General features: G+C 42.0%; 1 protein-coding gene across 7 annotated transcripts in view; it reads right to left on the minus strand.

Moving 5' to 3' along the window:
- VPS35L (VPS35 endosomal protein sorting factor like) overlaps positions 1-18,852 on the minus strand; it is a 134,005-nt gene that overhangs the window by 34,298 nt on the left and 80,855 nt on the right. For all 7 annotated transcript variants that reach the window (XR_012326089.1, XM_073792252.1, XM_073792255.1 and 4 more), the window contains 5 exons: positions 18,465-18,545; positions 16,444-16,507; positions 13,895-13,993; positions 12,293-12,370; positions 11,326-11,440 (listed from right to left, as the gene is read on the minus strand). Coding sequence is in view for 6 of the 7 variants with exons in the window: in XM_073792252.1 (XP_073648353.1) it covers positions 11,326-11,440; positions 12,293-12,370; positions 13,895-13,993; positions 16,444-16,507; positions 18,465-18,545 (437 nt within the window). In the remaining variant the exon portion in view is untranslated. The remainder of the gene's footprint in view (positions 1-11,325; positions 11,441-12,292; positions 12,371-13,894; positions 13,994-16,443; positions 16,508-18,464; positions 18,546-18,852) is intronic.

Genomic DNA, 18,852 nt, shown 5'->3' on the forward strand with positions numbered 1-18,852 from the left:
TTAATCTGGAGACATTCAGCAAGAAGCAAACAGAGGTAGTCAGTAATAATGAAATTCAGCCAGGTCAGGCTGCCATCATTTCACATATACAGTGAGTAAGGGCCAGGGAGGCCTGTTAGACAATTATCACAGCACTTTAGATAATTTTCTGTCAGAGATTTCAGGTTTTCCTGTTTCCCAATCTGGGCAGTTTCAAAGGGTCTGCAGAACATGAAAGGAGGATGATATTCTAGAAACCTCAGGACATGAAGAAATCAAACACACCCAAAACACAAAGCCACTAAAACTACAGAATGGTCACCAAGATATATGTCACTAGCAAACCCTGGGAGAGAATGAAAATAAGGGATCAGTTGAAGGTACTAAGTAAACTAGGTATGTTGGGATTATCGGGATTACCCATGCTGCCTAGCTACTGTAAACAACTGGGCCAACGGTTCTCCTTAGATGAAGGTATTTTGTATCAACTCAGCTCGATTGGAGAAAAACGGCAAACAACCCGACCATAAGAGACCAGTTAAAGAAATTATTGTACTGCCACACCATAGAAGTGATATAGCTAATAAAGAAAATAAGGTACGTTGATATGTTTTGATGTATAATACAGATTATCTATGATATATTAAGTACAAAATGTTATACAGCTGCATACAGTATGATCCTATTTTTACAAGAAAAAAAATATATATATTTAGGTAGATGCATAAAGAAAGGGAGGCAATATAATGCCAAACTATTAAGCGTGTTACAGAGTGGTAGCTGAGAGTGAAGGAAACCAGGTTCTTTCATGTACTGCTAGGTTACTATTTTGGAATTTTTATTTATAAATTTCCCCAAATAATTTTTCTTTAGCAAAGTCAATACAAGTTTATTCTAAAATTTTCAATCACAGAAATGTACAAAACAGAAAGGGTAGTGGGAGACATAGGCAGGATGGTCAAAGGGCGTTTCTGAGGAGTAGCCCCTTCCTTCTTTACCAGAGCAGGGAAGGGGGGAATGAGACTGGGGAAGGGCTACTGTGGACTGTGGCACTCCTGCTGCCCTCAGGGATGCCCACCCTCCTCATGTACATAAAGCGAGGCACTAAGCTGAGGGGGGCACACATCTTCCAGGGCCCCAGGGACTGCACTGCAACCCACAGACAATGTGCCAGGAAGGTTCCTCTCTGATTATCTGCTCTACAAATGGAGTCACACATAGCTCTCTAGACAGCTTCACTTGCATGGAACCTTCTTCTCAAGGCTTTAAAAGGTTTTGTTCACCCTGTGCTCTGAGGTCTCTTCCCAGCTCCCATAGAAAACTGAGGGGCCAGCGGCCTCCCACACACATGCCCCCACCTGAGGAGCCCCACTGCTGTCTGTTGTGGGCTGAAGCTCTGCATATGTCTCTGAACAACAGGGTTCCATGTTCTAAGAGACAAAAATATCAGTCAATTGGACAACTGTCAGTTTCAAAATGCTCAGAATTAAGATGCCGGTTGCTCACTGTCTGTAGGAGCAAAAAACTAGAAAGAGTCCAAATATTTTTCAATAAGAGTTTGGGGAAAAAATGGGGGGGGATGGTTGGGGAAATAATTTATACCCCATCCCCTCGCCAAAAAAAAGAAATAGGGTACTGAATAGTCATTACAAAGAATAGAGTGGCAGGAAGGGGGTAGGAGGAGAGAGGCCAAGATAAGCAAAAAAAGCAAATGGAAAACACTAGGGAAGACACATTCCCGTTTCTGAGGTGGGGGGCAGTGCGTATTTATATAAGAATATAGACAGATGGGTAGGACAGAAGAGCAGAGGAAAGAGGCAGACAGCATATGAGAATGGAAGTGTATTTTTTAATGTATACATAGAAGAAAAAAATCAAGAGAAATATACTAACTGAACAGTGGATACTTTTTAGAGGTGAGGAGACAGAGTGGATTACTGGTGACTTTACTTGGAGGCTTTTTATTTAAGATCTACATTTCTGTATTGTTAGAATTTTTTTCAAATGAGCATGAAATATTAAAATAAAAATCATTAAGATTTAAATGCGCTCCATACATGATAAAACTCAGATTTAACTGTGATCTCTGAGAGTAAGTTCATCCTTCTGTGTCCTTGGCATTTGTTGATATAGAAGATGATTCAGTACATGAATCATAAGAGACGGTCAAGAAGTGATAACCCAGACCACCTTCAGAGGTAGCGTTTAGGTCAGTGCTAATGGAAACCTTTACTACTTGTCAGTCATAAACTCCCAGGCTAAACGAGACCTCACAGTAACCCACTCCACCCCATTCCCAGAACTTCAGTCATCATATGTCCTCCTGGACAACTCAGAAGGACAACTGTCCTAATCCAGGGAACTCCAGGAAAGGAAACATCACATTTCTTAAAACAAAATGTCATGAGTGGTTGAAAGACTCCCGTCCCTTGAATATACCTTATTAAAGCAGGGTTCAGGCTACGAGTACTATTCATTCTCTCAAGTTCTATCAACCCCATTGCTAAACATCTTCACCAGTTTTCAACATTTTCCATTAGGTTTGGATTCTATATCTATATAGCGGAAACTACTGTATAAAATGCAACATCAGGGCATAGCCTACTCTCTCAAACTTTGTGTTGTGGATTAAATGTTTACCCCCCCCCCACCAATTCATAGGTTAAAATCCTAAACCCCAATGTGATGGTATTAGGAGGTGGGGCCTTTGGCAGGTGATTAGGTCATGAGGGTATAGCCCTCTTGAATAGATTAGTGCCCTTATAAAAGGGACCCCAGAGAGCTCCTTATCCCTTCTGCCATGTAAGGACATAGCAAGAAGACAGTCTGTGAACTAGAAGTCCTCACCAGACACTGAATCCGCCAGTAGCTTGATCTTGGACTTCCAGCCTTTAGAACTGTGAGCAACAAATGTCTGTTGATTAAGCCACCCAGTCTATGGTATTTTTGTTATAGCAGCCCAAAGAGACTGAGGCAGTCTGCCATGAAGATAAAGCCTCATAGTCTAAATGGCCAAGTTATTATCCATAAGCAAGTTTTCATAGAGACTCAATACTCTTTACTACCAAAACTGTGTTTTTATAACAGAGCCTGTTATTATAGGAATTAAGTTTGAGGATTTAAGGACCACTATTTTGGTGATTTGTGTATAGAGCAAGATTTAAAGAAATATGAATGCCTAGGGACAATTAAATACCTCATTCATTAAGCTGTCATCGATAACAATTAAGCATTACTCTAACCTCGATTCTGCCACCTGATTTATGCAGAATGTCGACAGTTAATGTGGAAAGTCCACTCAGACATACAGACGACTTCTCAGTTTTAGCAGCACCATAAGAGGTGCCTGTACGCTCTCCCTCTTTTATCTCTGATCAGCAAGGCCTCTCTCTGAGCCAAGCATGCTCAGCCCACGTGTCACCTGACTCAAATCTCTGGGATATTGCAGGGATGACACACCTTCCTGCCATCCCTGCAGTAGCTCACAGGAGGTTGTGAAGTTCTTCTGTGGATATTAAGCTTAGATTTCCCTAAGCAGAAAGGATTAGGCATTCCTTATCTTAATTCTGATTGCCTCCTAAATAAGTTTATCTAATGTTCAATCTATAATAACTGGTCTCTAGCAACCACACACACCGAGGGTTAGAAATAAAACACTGGATTATCGTTTAGAGGAACTAACCTAACTACAGAGAAGCACAGCGGTGGAGAGAGCACTTGAAGTCACTTATTAGCTAGATGCTCCTGGGCAAGTCATGTCACACGTCTGAGCTTCAGTTTCCTCCTCTGTAACAAGAAGATCAGCCACCCAGCAAATAACATGTACTGAATAAAACTAAACTCCTTTGCCAGGAATTCAGTTCTCTCAACAATTAGTCCCAAACAACCTTCCTAACTTGATCTTCCACTCATTCCTTCCAGATGCACCATTTTTCCAGCCTCTAGGCCTTTACTCTTGCCGTTGCTTAGGCTAGAATGCCCTCTGCCTCACTTCAGCATATATAGATCCCCTTTACCTTCCACACTTTTCAATTCCATCTCTCTTAAGAAGCTTTTTTTTCTTCCTCTTCCAAGCCAAGGGTCATTTCTCTCTTCTCTAAAATTCCCTGGTACATTTTATGAACATCTTGCATGACATTTATCATGTGCTGCTTTGAATCACTGTAAACAGACCCACTCCCCCTTGCTAGCAGGAAGTCTCTGTAAGTGCATTCCTGTTTCGGCACAATGCTCGGCACAGTGGCTTGCACGTAAAAACTGGCCAAGAACTGCTGGCAGGAGGAAGCAAATCGTAGGCGTTTACAATCATAAGGAGTTGAGTAAACTTAAGGGGGAGACTCACCCCTGCTCCTTTTCTGTGGGTTCTCCATCCCTGCCCTTACCTCCCCTAAGGTGGATGGATCATTGTGTTCAGACATGAACATGGGCAACAAGCTTCATGCCATCTGCCCACCTGTGAACTGTTACAGCAAAATTAACCTATTGGGTTGGCCAAAAGGTTCATTTGGTTTTTTCCATAAGATGGCTCTAGTAGCGCTTACTTGTCTTTAACTTCATTTGAAACAATTTTTTTAGATTGTATTGTGACAGCTTTCATATCAGCTTGCATTTTAAAAAAACCTTATCAAAACTGGTAAATTTTTATGTAGCTATTTTAATATTAAAGATGGAAGAAAAAAAGCAATATTTTTGGCATATTATGCTTTATTATTTCAAGAAAGGTAAAAACGCAACTGCAACGCAAAAAAAGATTTGTGCAGTGTATGGAGAAGGTGCTGTGACTGATCGAACGTGTCAAAAGTGGTTTGCAAAGTTTCGTACTGCAGATTTCTCACTGGACGATGCTCCACGGTCAGGTAGACCAGTTGAAGTTGACAGCGATCAAATCAAGACATTAATTGAGAACAATCAACGTTATACTACGCGGGAGATAGCCGACATACTCAAAATATCCAAATCAAGCACTGAAAGTCATTTGCACCAGCTTGGTTATGTGAATCGCTTTGATATTTGGCTTCCACATAAGTTAAGCGAAGAAAACCTTCTTAACCATATTTCCACATGCAATTCTCTACTTAAATGTTACAAAAACATTCCGTTTTTAAAACAAACTGCGATGGGCGATGAAAAGTGGATACTGTACAACAATGTGGAACAGAAGACATCATGGGGCAAGTGAAATGAACCACCACCAAGCACACCAAAGGCCTGTCTTCGTCCAAAGAAGGTGATGTTGTTTATACAGTGGGATTAGACGGGAGTCCTCTATTATGAGGTCCTTCTGGAAAACCAAATGATTAATTAAAACAAGTACTGCTCCCAATTAGACCAACTGAAAGCAGCACACGACGAAAAGCATCCGGAATTAGTCAACAGAAAACGCATAATCTTCCATCAGGATAACGTAAGACTGCATGTTTCTTTGATGACCAGACAAAAACTGTTACAGCTTGGCTGGGGAGTTCTGATTCATCCGCCACATTCACCAGACATTGCGCCTTTGGATTTCCATTTACTTCGGTCTTTACAAAATTCTCTTAATGGAAAAAATTTCAATTCCCTGGAAGGCTGTAAAAGGCACCTGGAAGAGTTCTTTGCTCAAAAAGATAAAAAGTTTTGGGAAGATGGAATTACGAAGTTGCCTGAATGATGGCAGAAGGTAGTGAAACAAAACGGTGAATACACTGTTCAATAAAGTTCTTGGTAAAAATGAAAAATGTGTCTTTTATTTTTACTTTAAAAAGCGAAGGAACTTTTTGGCCAACCCAATACTTTGCCATAATCACCAGAGAGGCCTCATGGTTTGAGAAAACAGTCACATCAATCACATTCTTCAGAAGATGGTTTGTCAACAGAACAAGTAAATATGACCTTAAGCATAAACCCCAAAGACTTGGTAAGTGGAGAGAGACCATTTTTCTCCATCACAAGCTGCTCCTTACTCTCCAAAAGGAGGAAATACAGAATTATTTTTCTCCTCCATTCTACTGCCCTGGCCTCCTCCATCAGCAGTTACAGTTCACAGTAGCCAGTGGACTTCATAATCGCAGGCTTTAGCCTTTCTTCTGGGCGTCCCCGTGTTCCTCACAAATCAAGCCAGCACTACAGCTCCAGTTAACGTGTCTATGAGCCTCGGCATATATTTGAACCTACCTTGTTTCCTGTTTTCTATAAATAGGAAAATCAATTATTTAAAACCTACCAAGAGGACTTTGATGAGACTCTTCTGAACACTTAGGTTGCTTAGGAGTTAGGTCCCTACCATGAAAGGTTTGGTACCATTTTACATTCATCAATATTATAAAGAGTTATCAACCATTATTATCATGTGGTACCATTCATTCCTTAAACATTTACTGAGCACCCATGCGTCAGGCAATGTGCCAGGAGACAGGCACAGCACAGTGACTAAGACAGATGAGACCTCATGGAGCTGACACTCTTCAGGGGAGAGAAGCAGACAATTCTTTACACATTTACTTGTTAGACAACAATGGTGATATGTACAATGAAGGAAAAGTGCATAGTGTGAGGATAAGATGTCTTCCAGGAGAACCTGACTTAACTTTTGTTTGGGGCTTTTACTTAAGACATGGCTTGTGAGCACAGCTCTCCAAGATGAAGATGCAAAAAATAAGTAAAAGAAAGTACATTTTTAAAAGGGGGGAACCACGGGTGGAAAGCGGTTGGGGGTGGTGGTGGGATGAATTGGGAGACTGGGATTGACATGTATACACTGATGTGTATAAAATGAATGACTAATAAGAACCTGCTGTATAAAAAACTTTAATTTAATTTTAAAAGGGGGGGGAATAGGTAGAATCTAAAAAACAAAACAAATGAGCAAACATAAAAGAGAAAGAGTTCAAATCAAACATAAAAGAGAAACAGGTGGGCTTCCCTGGTGGCGCAGTGGTTGAGAGTCCGCCTGCCGATGCAGGGGACACGGGTTCATGCCCCGGTCCAAGAAGATCCCACGTGCCGCGGAGCGGCTGGGCCCGTGAGCCATGGCCGCTGAGCCTGCGCGTCTGGAGCATGTGCTCCGCAATGGGAGAGGCCACAATAGTGAGAGGCCTGAGTACCGTAAAAAAAAAAAAAAAAAGAGAAACAGGTGGTTGCCAGAGAGGAAGAGGGAGGGGGAAGGAGGGAAGTAGGTGAGGGAGATTAAGAGGTACAACCTCCCAGATGCAAAGTAAATGAGTCACGGGTATGAAATACACAGTGTAGGGAATACAGTCAATAACGATGTAACATCTTTATATGGTGTCATATCATAACTAGACTTATGATGGTGATCATTTTGAAATGTAGAGAAATGTCAAATCACTATATTGTGTTATAGGTCAATTATACTTCAAAAAAACCAAACAAACTCCTAGAAAAATAGGTCAGATTTGTGGTTACCAGAGGTGAGGGACAGGGGGAGGAGGAATTGGATGAAGGCAGTCAAAAGGAGTAAACTTCCACTTATAAGATAACTAAGTACCAGGGATGTAATGTACAACGTGATAAATAGAATGAACACTGCTGTATGTTGTATATGAAAGTTGAGAGTAAATCGTAAGAGTTCTCATCACAAGGAAAAGGTATTTCTTAAAATTTCTTTAACTTCGTACCTATATGAGATGATGGACGTTCCCTAAACTTATTGTGATAATCAGTTCATGCTGTATGTAAGTCAAATCATTATGCTGTACACCTTAAACTTATACAGCACTATGTCATATCTCAATAAAACTGGAAGAAGAAAAAATTTTCAAATAAAAGGAGGGGGAAAGAATTCTGTAGGAGGGAAAAGCACTATTATTAATGATAAGAACAAAAACCGTTCTTTTTACCACTATTTTGCTTTAATTGTTCTCACTATTGTTTCATCTTCGGAGGAACTGCAGATCTGTTATTTTCAGGATAATTCAGCAGGTTTATCTTGAACTGAAGATCAGCTTTCCTGCAGATTTTCCAAGGTTCTGCATATGAGAATTGGCTTTCAGAACTGAGACTGCAGAGCTGCACTGTCTACAGTTAGCTCCTAAACTCCAAGGCATACTTTCACCTTTTGAGAGACGGTTATACTAAGTTAATATTTACTGAGTCGCTACTGTGCGCCAGTGGGCCGAGTGCTCCAAGTATGTTATCTCATTTAATCCACCACAGATAGGAACCATTGCCATCATCTCCACTTTAGAGATGGAAAAACTGAGGCACCATATGGCCAATTTGTCCAAGGGCATCCAACTCACAAGTAGCAGAATCGGAATTGGGACCACTGCATTCAGAAGACTTGAAACTTACCATTCATTAGGGCCTTATCCCTAACACATCATGTAATCTCACACGTCCATGCCTTTGCTCAGGCCATCTCCTCTACCTGGAAGGCCAACTATTCCTTCTCCCATTCCCCATAGCCCTTTCCTGATAAACAAATGCTCTTCTTTCAAGACCCACCTTTAACATTACTTCCATTGTAAAACATCCTCCTTTCTGAGGTTAGAAACTGTAAAGATAAAGGAACCAAGATAAAAATAAAGGGGAAAGAATCTGCTCTTGCTGTGACCTGGTGGTAACCTTCCAGAAAGAACCACTGACAAACAAGGGCAAGGAGCTATCCAGTGACAGTGAACAGGCATCTCTGGGCCACATCTAGGTCAGAAGCACTTGATCAAACAACTGATTTGCAAGTCCTTCGTTTCTCCTAAATATCTGGGGCAATGGGTGACCCTAGACCAAATCCCCGCATGATCCAGTCTACATGCTGAACCAGTGTGTCCAAAGGACCAGAACTGGGCCTCCCCATAATAAGCCTTCGTCAGCATTCCATGGTGGCCTGGCTGAGAGTTCAATGGGAGTTTACTTGTTGGGCTGAGTCAGCCCTGGCAAAGCCACAGCCTGATAAAGAAGATACAGCCAAGGCTGGATCAAGGGAGGCTAGAAAATGAATAGCGGGAGGGCTTCCCTGGTGGCGCAGTGGTTGAGAATCTGCCTGCTAGTGCAGGGGACACGGGTTCGAGCCCTGGTCTGGGAGGATCCCATATGGCGCGGAGCAACTGGGCCCGTGAGCCACAACTACTGAGCCTGCACGTCTGGAGCCTGTGCTCTGCAACAAGAGAGGCCGCGATAGTGAGAGGCCCGCACACCGCAATGAAGAGTGGCCCCCGCTTGCCACAACTAGAGAAAGTTCTCGCACAGAAACGAAGACCCAACACAGCAAAAGTAAATTAATTAATTAATAAACTCCTACCCCCAACATCTTCTAAAAAAAAAAGATGAATAGCGGGGAGGGGATGTTTTATAACCAGCTGAGGGGGGGTGTTTAAGGAGGCAAACAAACCAAAGTGGCCCACTTCCACAAGCTTCATTTAATTTATATTTAGCCTTCCCGTTCTCAGTAATTGAATGTATGATTTATTTTGGCCAGCAATTGCTGCATGTGGCTTTCAGAAAAACAACAACAGCCTTTTACGGTGTAGCACCACAGCGCTTAAGAGACTTGAGCAAAATCATCAGATAAATTATTAAGCATGAAAAAAAAATTATTAAGCATGACGTGGACTCCACACTCCTGCCCGCCCTGCTGCAGCTTAAAGTGCAGGGGAGGTAGAGGAGGAGTCCAGAGCTCTAACACAGGGGGAGCTGACTGCCCACACCCGGGTACCAGTCTGCTCTGATGCTACTTATCTCTGGGTGTGGACCGAGGGCATCCCAGCAGGGAAACTGTCATTCCCAGCTCTCCTCCAACAGTTCTTGGGAGCAGCAAATCTTTATTTAGCTTAAGAATTTGTTTTTCTTTTTTGAAAACATAAAATAGCATGAAGCAAGTTGGGAGAAGAAAGATCTAGGCTTGCGGGGCCTCCACGTGCGGCTCACAGCTCTGGTATCTGCAGCTCACAACCCATTCCTAATGTCACAGGTGACGCCAAACTCAGGGATCCCCATGTGGGTCTACTACTCCTGACATTTTTAAGAGGGAACCGGTTTATAAGATTTAAAATTTCCTAACATTAATTTAATCTAATTAATTAAGCGAATCTAATCTTCAGTTTGCACATCACTGGGGTTTTGGCAGTGGCTGTTAGTTTTTGTTTTGTTTCCTGCAAACCCATCATCCTTACCAAAGCAGGCACTAGGAGAAAGGTCCATGTTTACTGACAAATAATGAGGACATATCTGCTCCTGTGGGACTTGCAGTCCTCGTGGGGAAAGAGGGTGTCCAGACAGTAAGTAAACAAACACACACAGTAAGGAAGCATCAGAACAAGGTAAATGCAGTGAGGACAAGAGGAGGATGGCACAGCGTGACTGGGGAGGTACGGCTACTTTAGCTAGAGGGGACAGGAAAGGACCCTGCAGGAGGTGAGGCTTGATTCTCATCTCTGGCCTAGTAATTTAAAAAGATGCAAATATCTGGGGGTGAGATCATTCTAGAAGAAGGGAACAGCAAGTGCAAAGGCTCTGAACTGGAAGACAGCTTAGTATTTTCAAAGAACAGTAAAAAGCCGGTGTGGCTAAAGCGTGGTGTAAGATGAGGACAGAAGGCCGGAAGGCACCAGACCACGTAGGGACTTCAGCCAAGGCGTCTGGTTTAATTCCAAATGCACTGGGAGGCTACTAGAGCGCCCAGGAGTCTATAGCAAAACCAAGCAGAGTTTGAAAAGGTTCCTGGATAGCAATCATGTTTGAAGACTTTGGTGACACCGAGGCCTCAGTGGGAAGGACCGCAGCTTCCCACAGCGCTAACCCACCCACCATTGCACCCTTTGCTGGCGTCCTTCCCTTCCCAGTCTCCCCTCCCCGTCACCCTACGGACACTCACTGGGATCGCCTCCTAAATAAACCACTCGCACGATCCTGGTTCCAGGAGAGCTCTGTACCTCGTACAGAAACGGGTCTTGGGCAGAATTTTTATACCTAATAGCAAGCTGTAGAGAGTCTTCATTCTCTACTGATTAGACTCTACTCCTGTATCTCTGGGGTTTTAAACAAATGAACATTGAAAACAACAAATAAACTTGAATCTGCTGTGAATAAGCAGTCCTAACTTCTAACACTCTCTACGGATGTCTGAGCCACCTGACCTGGCCTGCCTGATACAAGTTCAGGAAGGTCCTTACAGGAAATTACCCATGCTCTGTAATCTGTCTGACTCTATAAATGTGTGTCCGAGGTGCTTCCTACTAAAGAAACAGATTTAAAACTCATCACTTGTTGATCACTTCTTTCTTTCTTTCCTCCTTAAAGGATTCTCTCTACACACTCACACACATATCCACGCACTGCTGAGTCCGCTTTCCTAAGGAGCCAGGAATTGTCTGAGAGCAGAGGAGAGGAGAGAGTGAGGGATGGGCTCACCTTGGGAGAGGCACTGGTTGGCCAAGGCCACCTGACCAGAATGCAGGTAGAGGTTGAGGCGGGTGAAGATTCCCACCAGGGAGGGAATGGTAATGAAGCAGTAGGCAACGCAGGCCTAGAAGGAAGGGGAGAAACAGCAGGTTACATGGCAATGCCATCACAATGGGTTAAGACTCCTGTTTTCATCCACCATATATTTTCAAGTAAACACACTAAAATAATTAATCTCCCCATTAGGAACCCCCATTCCTCCCCCTTGCTTCTGCTGTATTTGCCTCTTTGGGAGGAGGGGGAGGGGCAACCAAGGAGAGTAATGGTGTATGAAAAATAAATCCTCATCCATCGTCGCAGGAAGTAAACAGATAACACCTAATATTGATAAGTTAAAGAAGCAGCTGTTAAAACCAATTCGTTAAAAAAACATAGGTAATTTGAAGAAGAAGTTGCTACAAAGAGCTTGAGGTGGTTGACGCTGAGGAGATTTGAGGTGGTTGACGCTGAGGAGAGAGGTACATGGTGAGAAAGGGCAGGGCCAGGGTGCTTATTTTTCACTGTAATCTTTTTAGTATGATTTTATTTTTAAAGCATGGATATGCATCGCTTTGATAATATTTTGAGCAGCATACTCAAGAAGCAAATTTCTTTCAAAGTTGGGAATTTATCAAGAGGGAAAAAAGGTACTAGGCCTTCCAGTTACAGGCACAAGCCAGAGATAGCTCAGCTGGCACACAAAACTGCAAATCCATTTCTCAACCCCCTCCCCATAACATGTATCAAATTCAGACTCCTTTGATCATTTCTTTTGAAAACATTAAGAAAAGGGGTCAGTCAGAGATATGCAAGGAAAAATCCGGAAAATCAATACTAAACCAGCCTTAATCTTTTTCTGGGAATAGCAATTCAGAAACTTGCAAAAGAAACAGCCCACTGGAGTTCAAAGTCTGTGAGTCTTATCTTTAGAACATACCCGGACAAATGCAGCCGTCTTTCTGGAATGATTTCCTTTCATTACTTTTCTTGTTTCCATTGCCAACCGGTTCACACTCTAGATTAATCAGTAAAACAGAAATGGGAATGAAATGATGGCTGATTCAGATTAACATCTTCCAGAGAGATCTGGACATTAACTGCATGAGTCAATGAGAGCAAGCTAACCAGAACCAAGACTAGTTAGCACCAAACCCCGAAATGGCAAAGGGGTCATCAGGCCAGATTCGATCTCGGCTTCAGCAAACATCTCCAAGGGACGCTCGCTGAGTTAAGTCATGCCTATCAACCGGCGTAATAAATGACCATTTTCTGGCTTAATGAATAGCTAGGGTTCGCTTACTTCATTTCCAGAAATCCCCCACACTAAGCTTAAGATCTTAGAGATCTTAACAGAAACCTCTAAAACCGGACGCAGACCATACAAAGTAGCTCTGCAACACTAAGGATAACCGTAAGAACAGTATAACCGCAGCTGCATCATCACTTATAGAAAAGCAGGTGCTGTTCTAGGAGCTGCACATTCCTAGCTCATTTCATCCTCATAAGTCTTATATTTAATCCTTATAAATCCTCATATTTAGGTCTGAAGCTTAGTAATGCTACGAAATCTGATAACCAGCAGACAAATACATAAAAAGGCTGCTTTCCTTGAATTTACACGAAGCAATTCAAGGACCTTAGGGAATCTTTACACAAATATAAAAAGTTTGGACCTATGGTTCCCAAACTGTGTACAATGACACCCCAGGGTGTTGCAGCAAAATCACAGGGGCACCACATTTTTTGGACAACCACAGCAAGGTTCAGTGGTTGAACACTATGCAAAGCACTAGTGTGAGGGAGCTCACAGACCATGGTACATTCCTTGCAGTCATTTCATATCTTTGCAAAATTGGGTTTTTAGCAGATGCTCTGATAAAAAGCACTGTGCAAAAATTAATGTGGGGAAAAAAAAATCTATCTGGAATGAGAGATAAAGTAGTGGTGTCCCATCTGATTCCAAGGTTTAAGAAGTTGTGCAGTATTCAACAGATGCATATACTTTATTAGTAAGTAATTATGATGAGTTAAGAATGGAATGAAAATACATTATTTTTCTTTCAATTTATGTATACTGTTGGTTCAGAGGGCTGTCAAGTTGTTAGGGCACAAATTCTTCAGTTGTTTGAACCTAATTTCTTAATAAACAGAACTGTTATTTCTTCCTTTTGGCCTAAGGGCACCATGAAAAGTTACTGAAAGGCACCATGATCCAAGAAAGCTGGGACTCTGATTAGGCAACAAGGAATTCTAATGAGGTTAGTATTTCTATAACTAAATAATCAATGCAACTCACTTAACTCTTTGCTGTTGGCACGCAGGAATGAGAATATCCAAGTTTCAGAGAAAAAGAGGCCAATAAAACCACTCAAAGGCTTAAGCAAAGTTGCAGATTTTATTAACCTTTGAGAAAACACCTTTCATGCCTTGGGAACAGAAGCAATATGGGGCCAGAAGAATCCCAGATTAAAATTGGTGCGTGGCTCAGTGATCAACAACTATGTATTGAGAGAACAAATGAATGAATGAAAATCCTTACATGAATCAATTGCACAAGAACAGGTTCCAGATTGCAAAACATCGACCTGGCCTCAACGTAAAAACTCAGCTGTTGTTCAAAATCGCGGCCAAAGGACACCTAGAGTCAAGGAGAAAGACACCAACGATGTTATCTCCATTGTGAGCACACAATTGGAAAGCTTTTGCCTGAGCTTGTGGGGGCAGGGGAGGCGCTGTGATGACAAGTCACCAGAAATCCCACAGCCATAAATGGTGGCTATCTCAGTCGTATGTAAGCAAACACACACATCCGTGCACTGGAATATACTCTAACTAGACTTCACATTACTTCACCCAGCAGAGAGCGGAAACGTTACTATTACCACCTCATCTTCATGACATTGGCATTGTTGTAGGACATAAAAAGACCAAAGGGTATAAAACAGAATCTCATAATGTAAAGAGGATTTCCCAGGCTAGAAGGAAACCACTGGAAAGGAAATGATGGAATTTTGTTTGTCAGCTGTGGCCTTTTCACAGAACACAGATTTGGTGATTGGGAGCCATTTGTCAGAGGGGTTCCCTCATAAGGGCCAAACCTTTCTGCTTCCTGAAGGGGATTCCAACCTCGGCAGCTCACTGGTGGCTGCTAGAGCCATAGATGGATGTTTTTCCACCATTAAAAATCCCCTCTACTCCTATTTCTTCACATTTATGAACAGCTGGTTGATAGGACAAACTTTACTGCTATAGCAATCATTTTTGTCTGGAGGAGGTTTAATGTCACAATTTCCATTATAGCTATCAGGTTTCACATCTTATTTCCTCATATTCTTTTCCATTATAACTTGGTGGCTTTCAGATAAACCCATAAAAGGATAAATACCACGTGATCAGCATATAACTCAAGGGAACAAGAGAGGCACCTGGTAACAGTCATAGGTATTCAATACATAAAAAGGCTAATCCTGAATTTTCATCAAAATCGGTATTTTACCCATAGTTAAATTGACCCCTGTTGTTGAATGAGTCACATTTTCAAGGTGATTTTCAAAGCGATCTAGTTACTTTCATCTCAGTCAGCTTTTGTCTCGACTCTTCTATTCCAACAGCAGATACTGGCAGCAGTGGGTGTTTTAGATTTGTGCCCTGAGAATTAAGGCAAAGGTTGTTCTGGCGGGGATGGACTGGTGGGTTATTCCCAAAGAAGCCTGCAACAACGCCTCCTGCTCTGCTTGTCCCTTCGCAGTGTCCCTGTAGACTCTTCCCATCCAAAGGTGGAGTCTGCTTTCCCCCGCTTCCAGAGGGCTGGCCCTGGGACTTGCTTTGACCAACAGAATGAAGCAGGAAGCAGCACAGATCACTGTGTGATTTCTGAACCTCCAAAGGCCCTGCAGCTTCTGATTTCGCCCTCACCACACAAGAGCTCACTGAGATGAGTGAATGATGAGAGAATGATGGACAGAAAGAGGTCACGTGGCCGAGAAATAAGCCACCCCAGCCAACAGCCACCACCAAGACCCCAGACACGTGCTCAAGGCTGTCCTGGATCCTCCAGCCCCAGTTCTGCCACACCTCTGACATCATACAGAGCGGCCTGGTTATCCAGCCAACCCACAGAATTGTAAGAATTAATAAAACACTGTTATTTTAAGCCACTAAGTTTGCGCTGAGTTGTTATACAGCACTGGGTAACTAGGACGAATGGAGAGCGAACACTTGGCATTTCTCCCCCCCGACCTGACCCCTAAATTGTTTTCACCAGCATCTGATGAGCAGCATATCAGGTGCTTCAGGAAGCCCCTTCTCCAGGGAGTTCCCTGGTGGCCTGGGCCTTAGGATCCTGCGCTTTCACTGCCGTGGCCCAGGTTCCATCCCTGGTCAGGGAACTGAGATCCCACAAGCCGCACAGCACGGCCAAAAAAAATAATAAAAAAAAAGAAAAGAAAAAATTTAAACTGGCTTTATTAAAAAGAAAAAAAAAAGGCAGCCCCTTCTCCCACTCCTGGTCCACGTGATTTGGGTGCCCAGGTATGCCTGTCTCCCTAGCCTGGCCGATCAGCGTGTTCATTCTTTCTCACAGCAGCAATTTGCTCAGAGATGAGCTGGTGACCCAAATTAATCCAAGGAGACTCAGCCCCAGGACTTCTGCTGGAGCCCTTCCGGCTGGGCTGCAGAGCTGGAAGGAATGAAAACCCGGAGCTCTTACGGGGAGTGAGCCTGCCTGGGAAGGACGCCAAGAGAGAGGAGCCACGAGCCAAGGACACACACATGGCAGGTCCTAGCAACACCACAGAGACCCCAGGTCCAGCTGCTCCTCCTGAGAGGTCTCTTCCTGGACTTTATGTCCCATCAGCCAGCAAGTCTCTGCCCACCCTCCCCTTTTAATTTTTTCCTTAAGCCAGTTTGTCTTGGCTCTCCTTGCCCCCAGGGGAGTGCTGGCTAATATTAAGTTGTTTTCTAATTTCATCTTATCTCAATAAAAATGAAAAGCACCAGGGAACATAATGTTAACTGCTTTCACCAGAGGAAGGATAAACAATTACATCACATTTCCAAGTGCACTGAAACTTCTTCCCCAATACTTACCATTTTTATAAATCCATTAATCAAATATGCCAGCATTCTTTTCTCATCCTCAAGAGTGAGTGCACTAAAATCAATAATTGTACGTAATTAACATTGAGGTGATAAATTAAAGTTTCCAAAGGAAAAAAAAGTATTAGAAGTAAGCAACTTAACAGGCAAGAACATTTTGCATTTTCTAGATTTAAAAAACTTCCATGTATGTGTTTCTTTTGATGAAAATATGTAATCTAAATTAACATAATTTAAATGTGTTTCTAATTTCTCTCAAAGATGCTGTTCTCAAGATATATTTACTAACAGCAAAAGAGAAGGTAACTCTCTTCTTTGGAATTTGGATAGCAAGGTCCAACTTCAAATTTTGTATTTCAGAGAAATTTCATTCAACGTTTTACTATAAAAAGTTTAAACATGTAGCAAAGTTGAAATTATACAGTGAACACCAATACACCCTACTACTATCATTTTACAATATTTGCTTTATCATACAACTCTCCATTACTCTCTCCATCCATCAATCTACCTTATGTTGGAGATACAGCTTAAAGTAAATCACAGATCTCAGGTGCTTCTGTTTAATAGCAAATTTAGTATGAATATAAATGAAAAAATGTCAAGTCCTTATAGTTTTGATAATACATGTAAAGGTTTATAAATAGTTCTCCAAATTTATTTTAAAAAATTTTAAGAGCCAAAGACCAAGGCTCCTGTTTATTGGTTTGTTCTAAGGGAAAACAAGTCTGTATTGGCAAAGACTGCATACTGTCCTCCAATATGCAGTGTCCCCTTCATTATTTGAGACTACATTTCCCCAACTCCTTTGTAGCTAGGAGTAGTCACATGACAGTTCTGGCCAATAGGATGTGAATGCGAGTGATGTACGAGCCTCCCAAGTTGTGTCCCTAAAAGGAGGGTGCTGTCCTCCAATGCCTGCCAGCTGCAACATGGACAAGGTTGAGGTAAGTCACCTCCACCAGGAAGCAAGGACAACACCCCGGAGGGAGAGCAGAGCAGTAAGACAAGAAACCTGGGCTCCTAGATGATGTTCTAAAGCAGAGCTACCCCACCCCCACCTTTTGGCTTCACACTTCTCATAAGAGAAATACATCTTCTATTTCGCTTAGGCCAAAAGCCAATGGCCTACTAATACAAGTACCTTTCTAAATGTTTTTTGTGCCTTTATTTCTATTTTTGTGCAACTAAAGTCTATCAGTCCATTTATTATAAAAACTCTGGATATTTTGATTTTGAAAACTACTTGTGAAGTTGAAAGCACAAAGTCATGAAATAAAGATTCTAAAATTCAGGGGGAAAAAAAAAAAGAAATACAATTCATCTTTGTTGATGGTTAAGTTCCAAAACAATTTTCTCATTTCTTGTAACATTTTCCTGTGAATCAAGCTGCTATGTTTAAAAATTCTTTGGGGACCAAACTTTCTGCCACAAATAAGCAGGAACTGCCTCAAGCACAGTCAAATGGAAACATGTAATAAAAAAGAAAAAAAGATAAGACAAATAAAGCTAGAAAGCAAAGGAGATAATTTGGCTTTTGACCCAAAGGTAAGGCCCACGGGTAGGTCTGACCCTCAAGTATACTCAACAAACTAAAGTCCTTCATATAAGGAATATACACAATTTTATTTGAATTTTAAATAATTGGCTAATATTGAGAAAAAAACTTAAAGGCTATGTTACTGGATGAGTGAACTCATTATAATACTATCTGCTGCTCTCAGAAATCTCCAGGAGACATGGAGTATGAGTTCACTTGGATGAAACCAGCCTTTTCCTCCCAATAGAAATCCCTTTGTAAAAACATTTGCCATCTCATTTTCTCAGGAAGGTTACCCTCAGCTCAGCCTCCCTTCTCCCCTGGACTGGAATGTCCTTGTTAACATGTATCTTAATAGACTCCATAAAATAATGTTATTCACAGTGGCAGCTTGAAGCAGTAATTCCCTAATGTACTATTATGTGGCATTAAGACCCAATCCAGGCTCGTTTCAGCCTTAAACATAGCTTACTTCACAGAGTCATGCATGGTCTTGCAAATGTGCAAAAGGGCGTTCAGAATGACGGGGTCCTTAGTGGGCTCTTGCTGATGCCTAGAAGACATTTAGAGATAACAGTAAAAGCCATGTCCACTGAGACCACAGAAAGCACAGATTTAGTTCTCATCTACGATACATATGTGAGAAGCAGTAAATTATCTGGTTGGCATTTAACATGACCCAGATCACCAGCAATGGGCAATGATCTAGTTTTCTCTTAATTCTCCTTTAAATAACAAGTTTCCTCTTCTAACATATCATAACTTCTCCTAACTACAAAATCATGGTAAAACTGATACATTTCCTAAGTCAGACAAAGGGCAAATCTGTTTTCTTACCGTGTTTCTTGAACTTCTAAAGC

Source organism: Tursiops truncatus, chromosome 15, assembly GCF_011762595.2.
Source record: "Tursiops truncatus isolate mTurTru1 chromosome 15, mTurTru1.mat.Y, whole genome shotgun sequence".
NCBI classification, from domain to species: Eukaryota; Metazoa; Chordata; class Mammalia; order Artiodactyla; family Delphinidae; genus Tursiops; species Tursiops truncatus.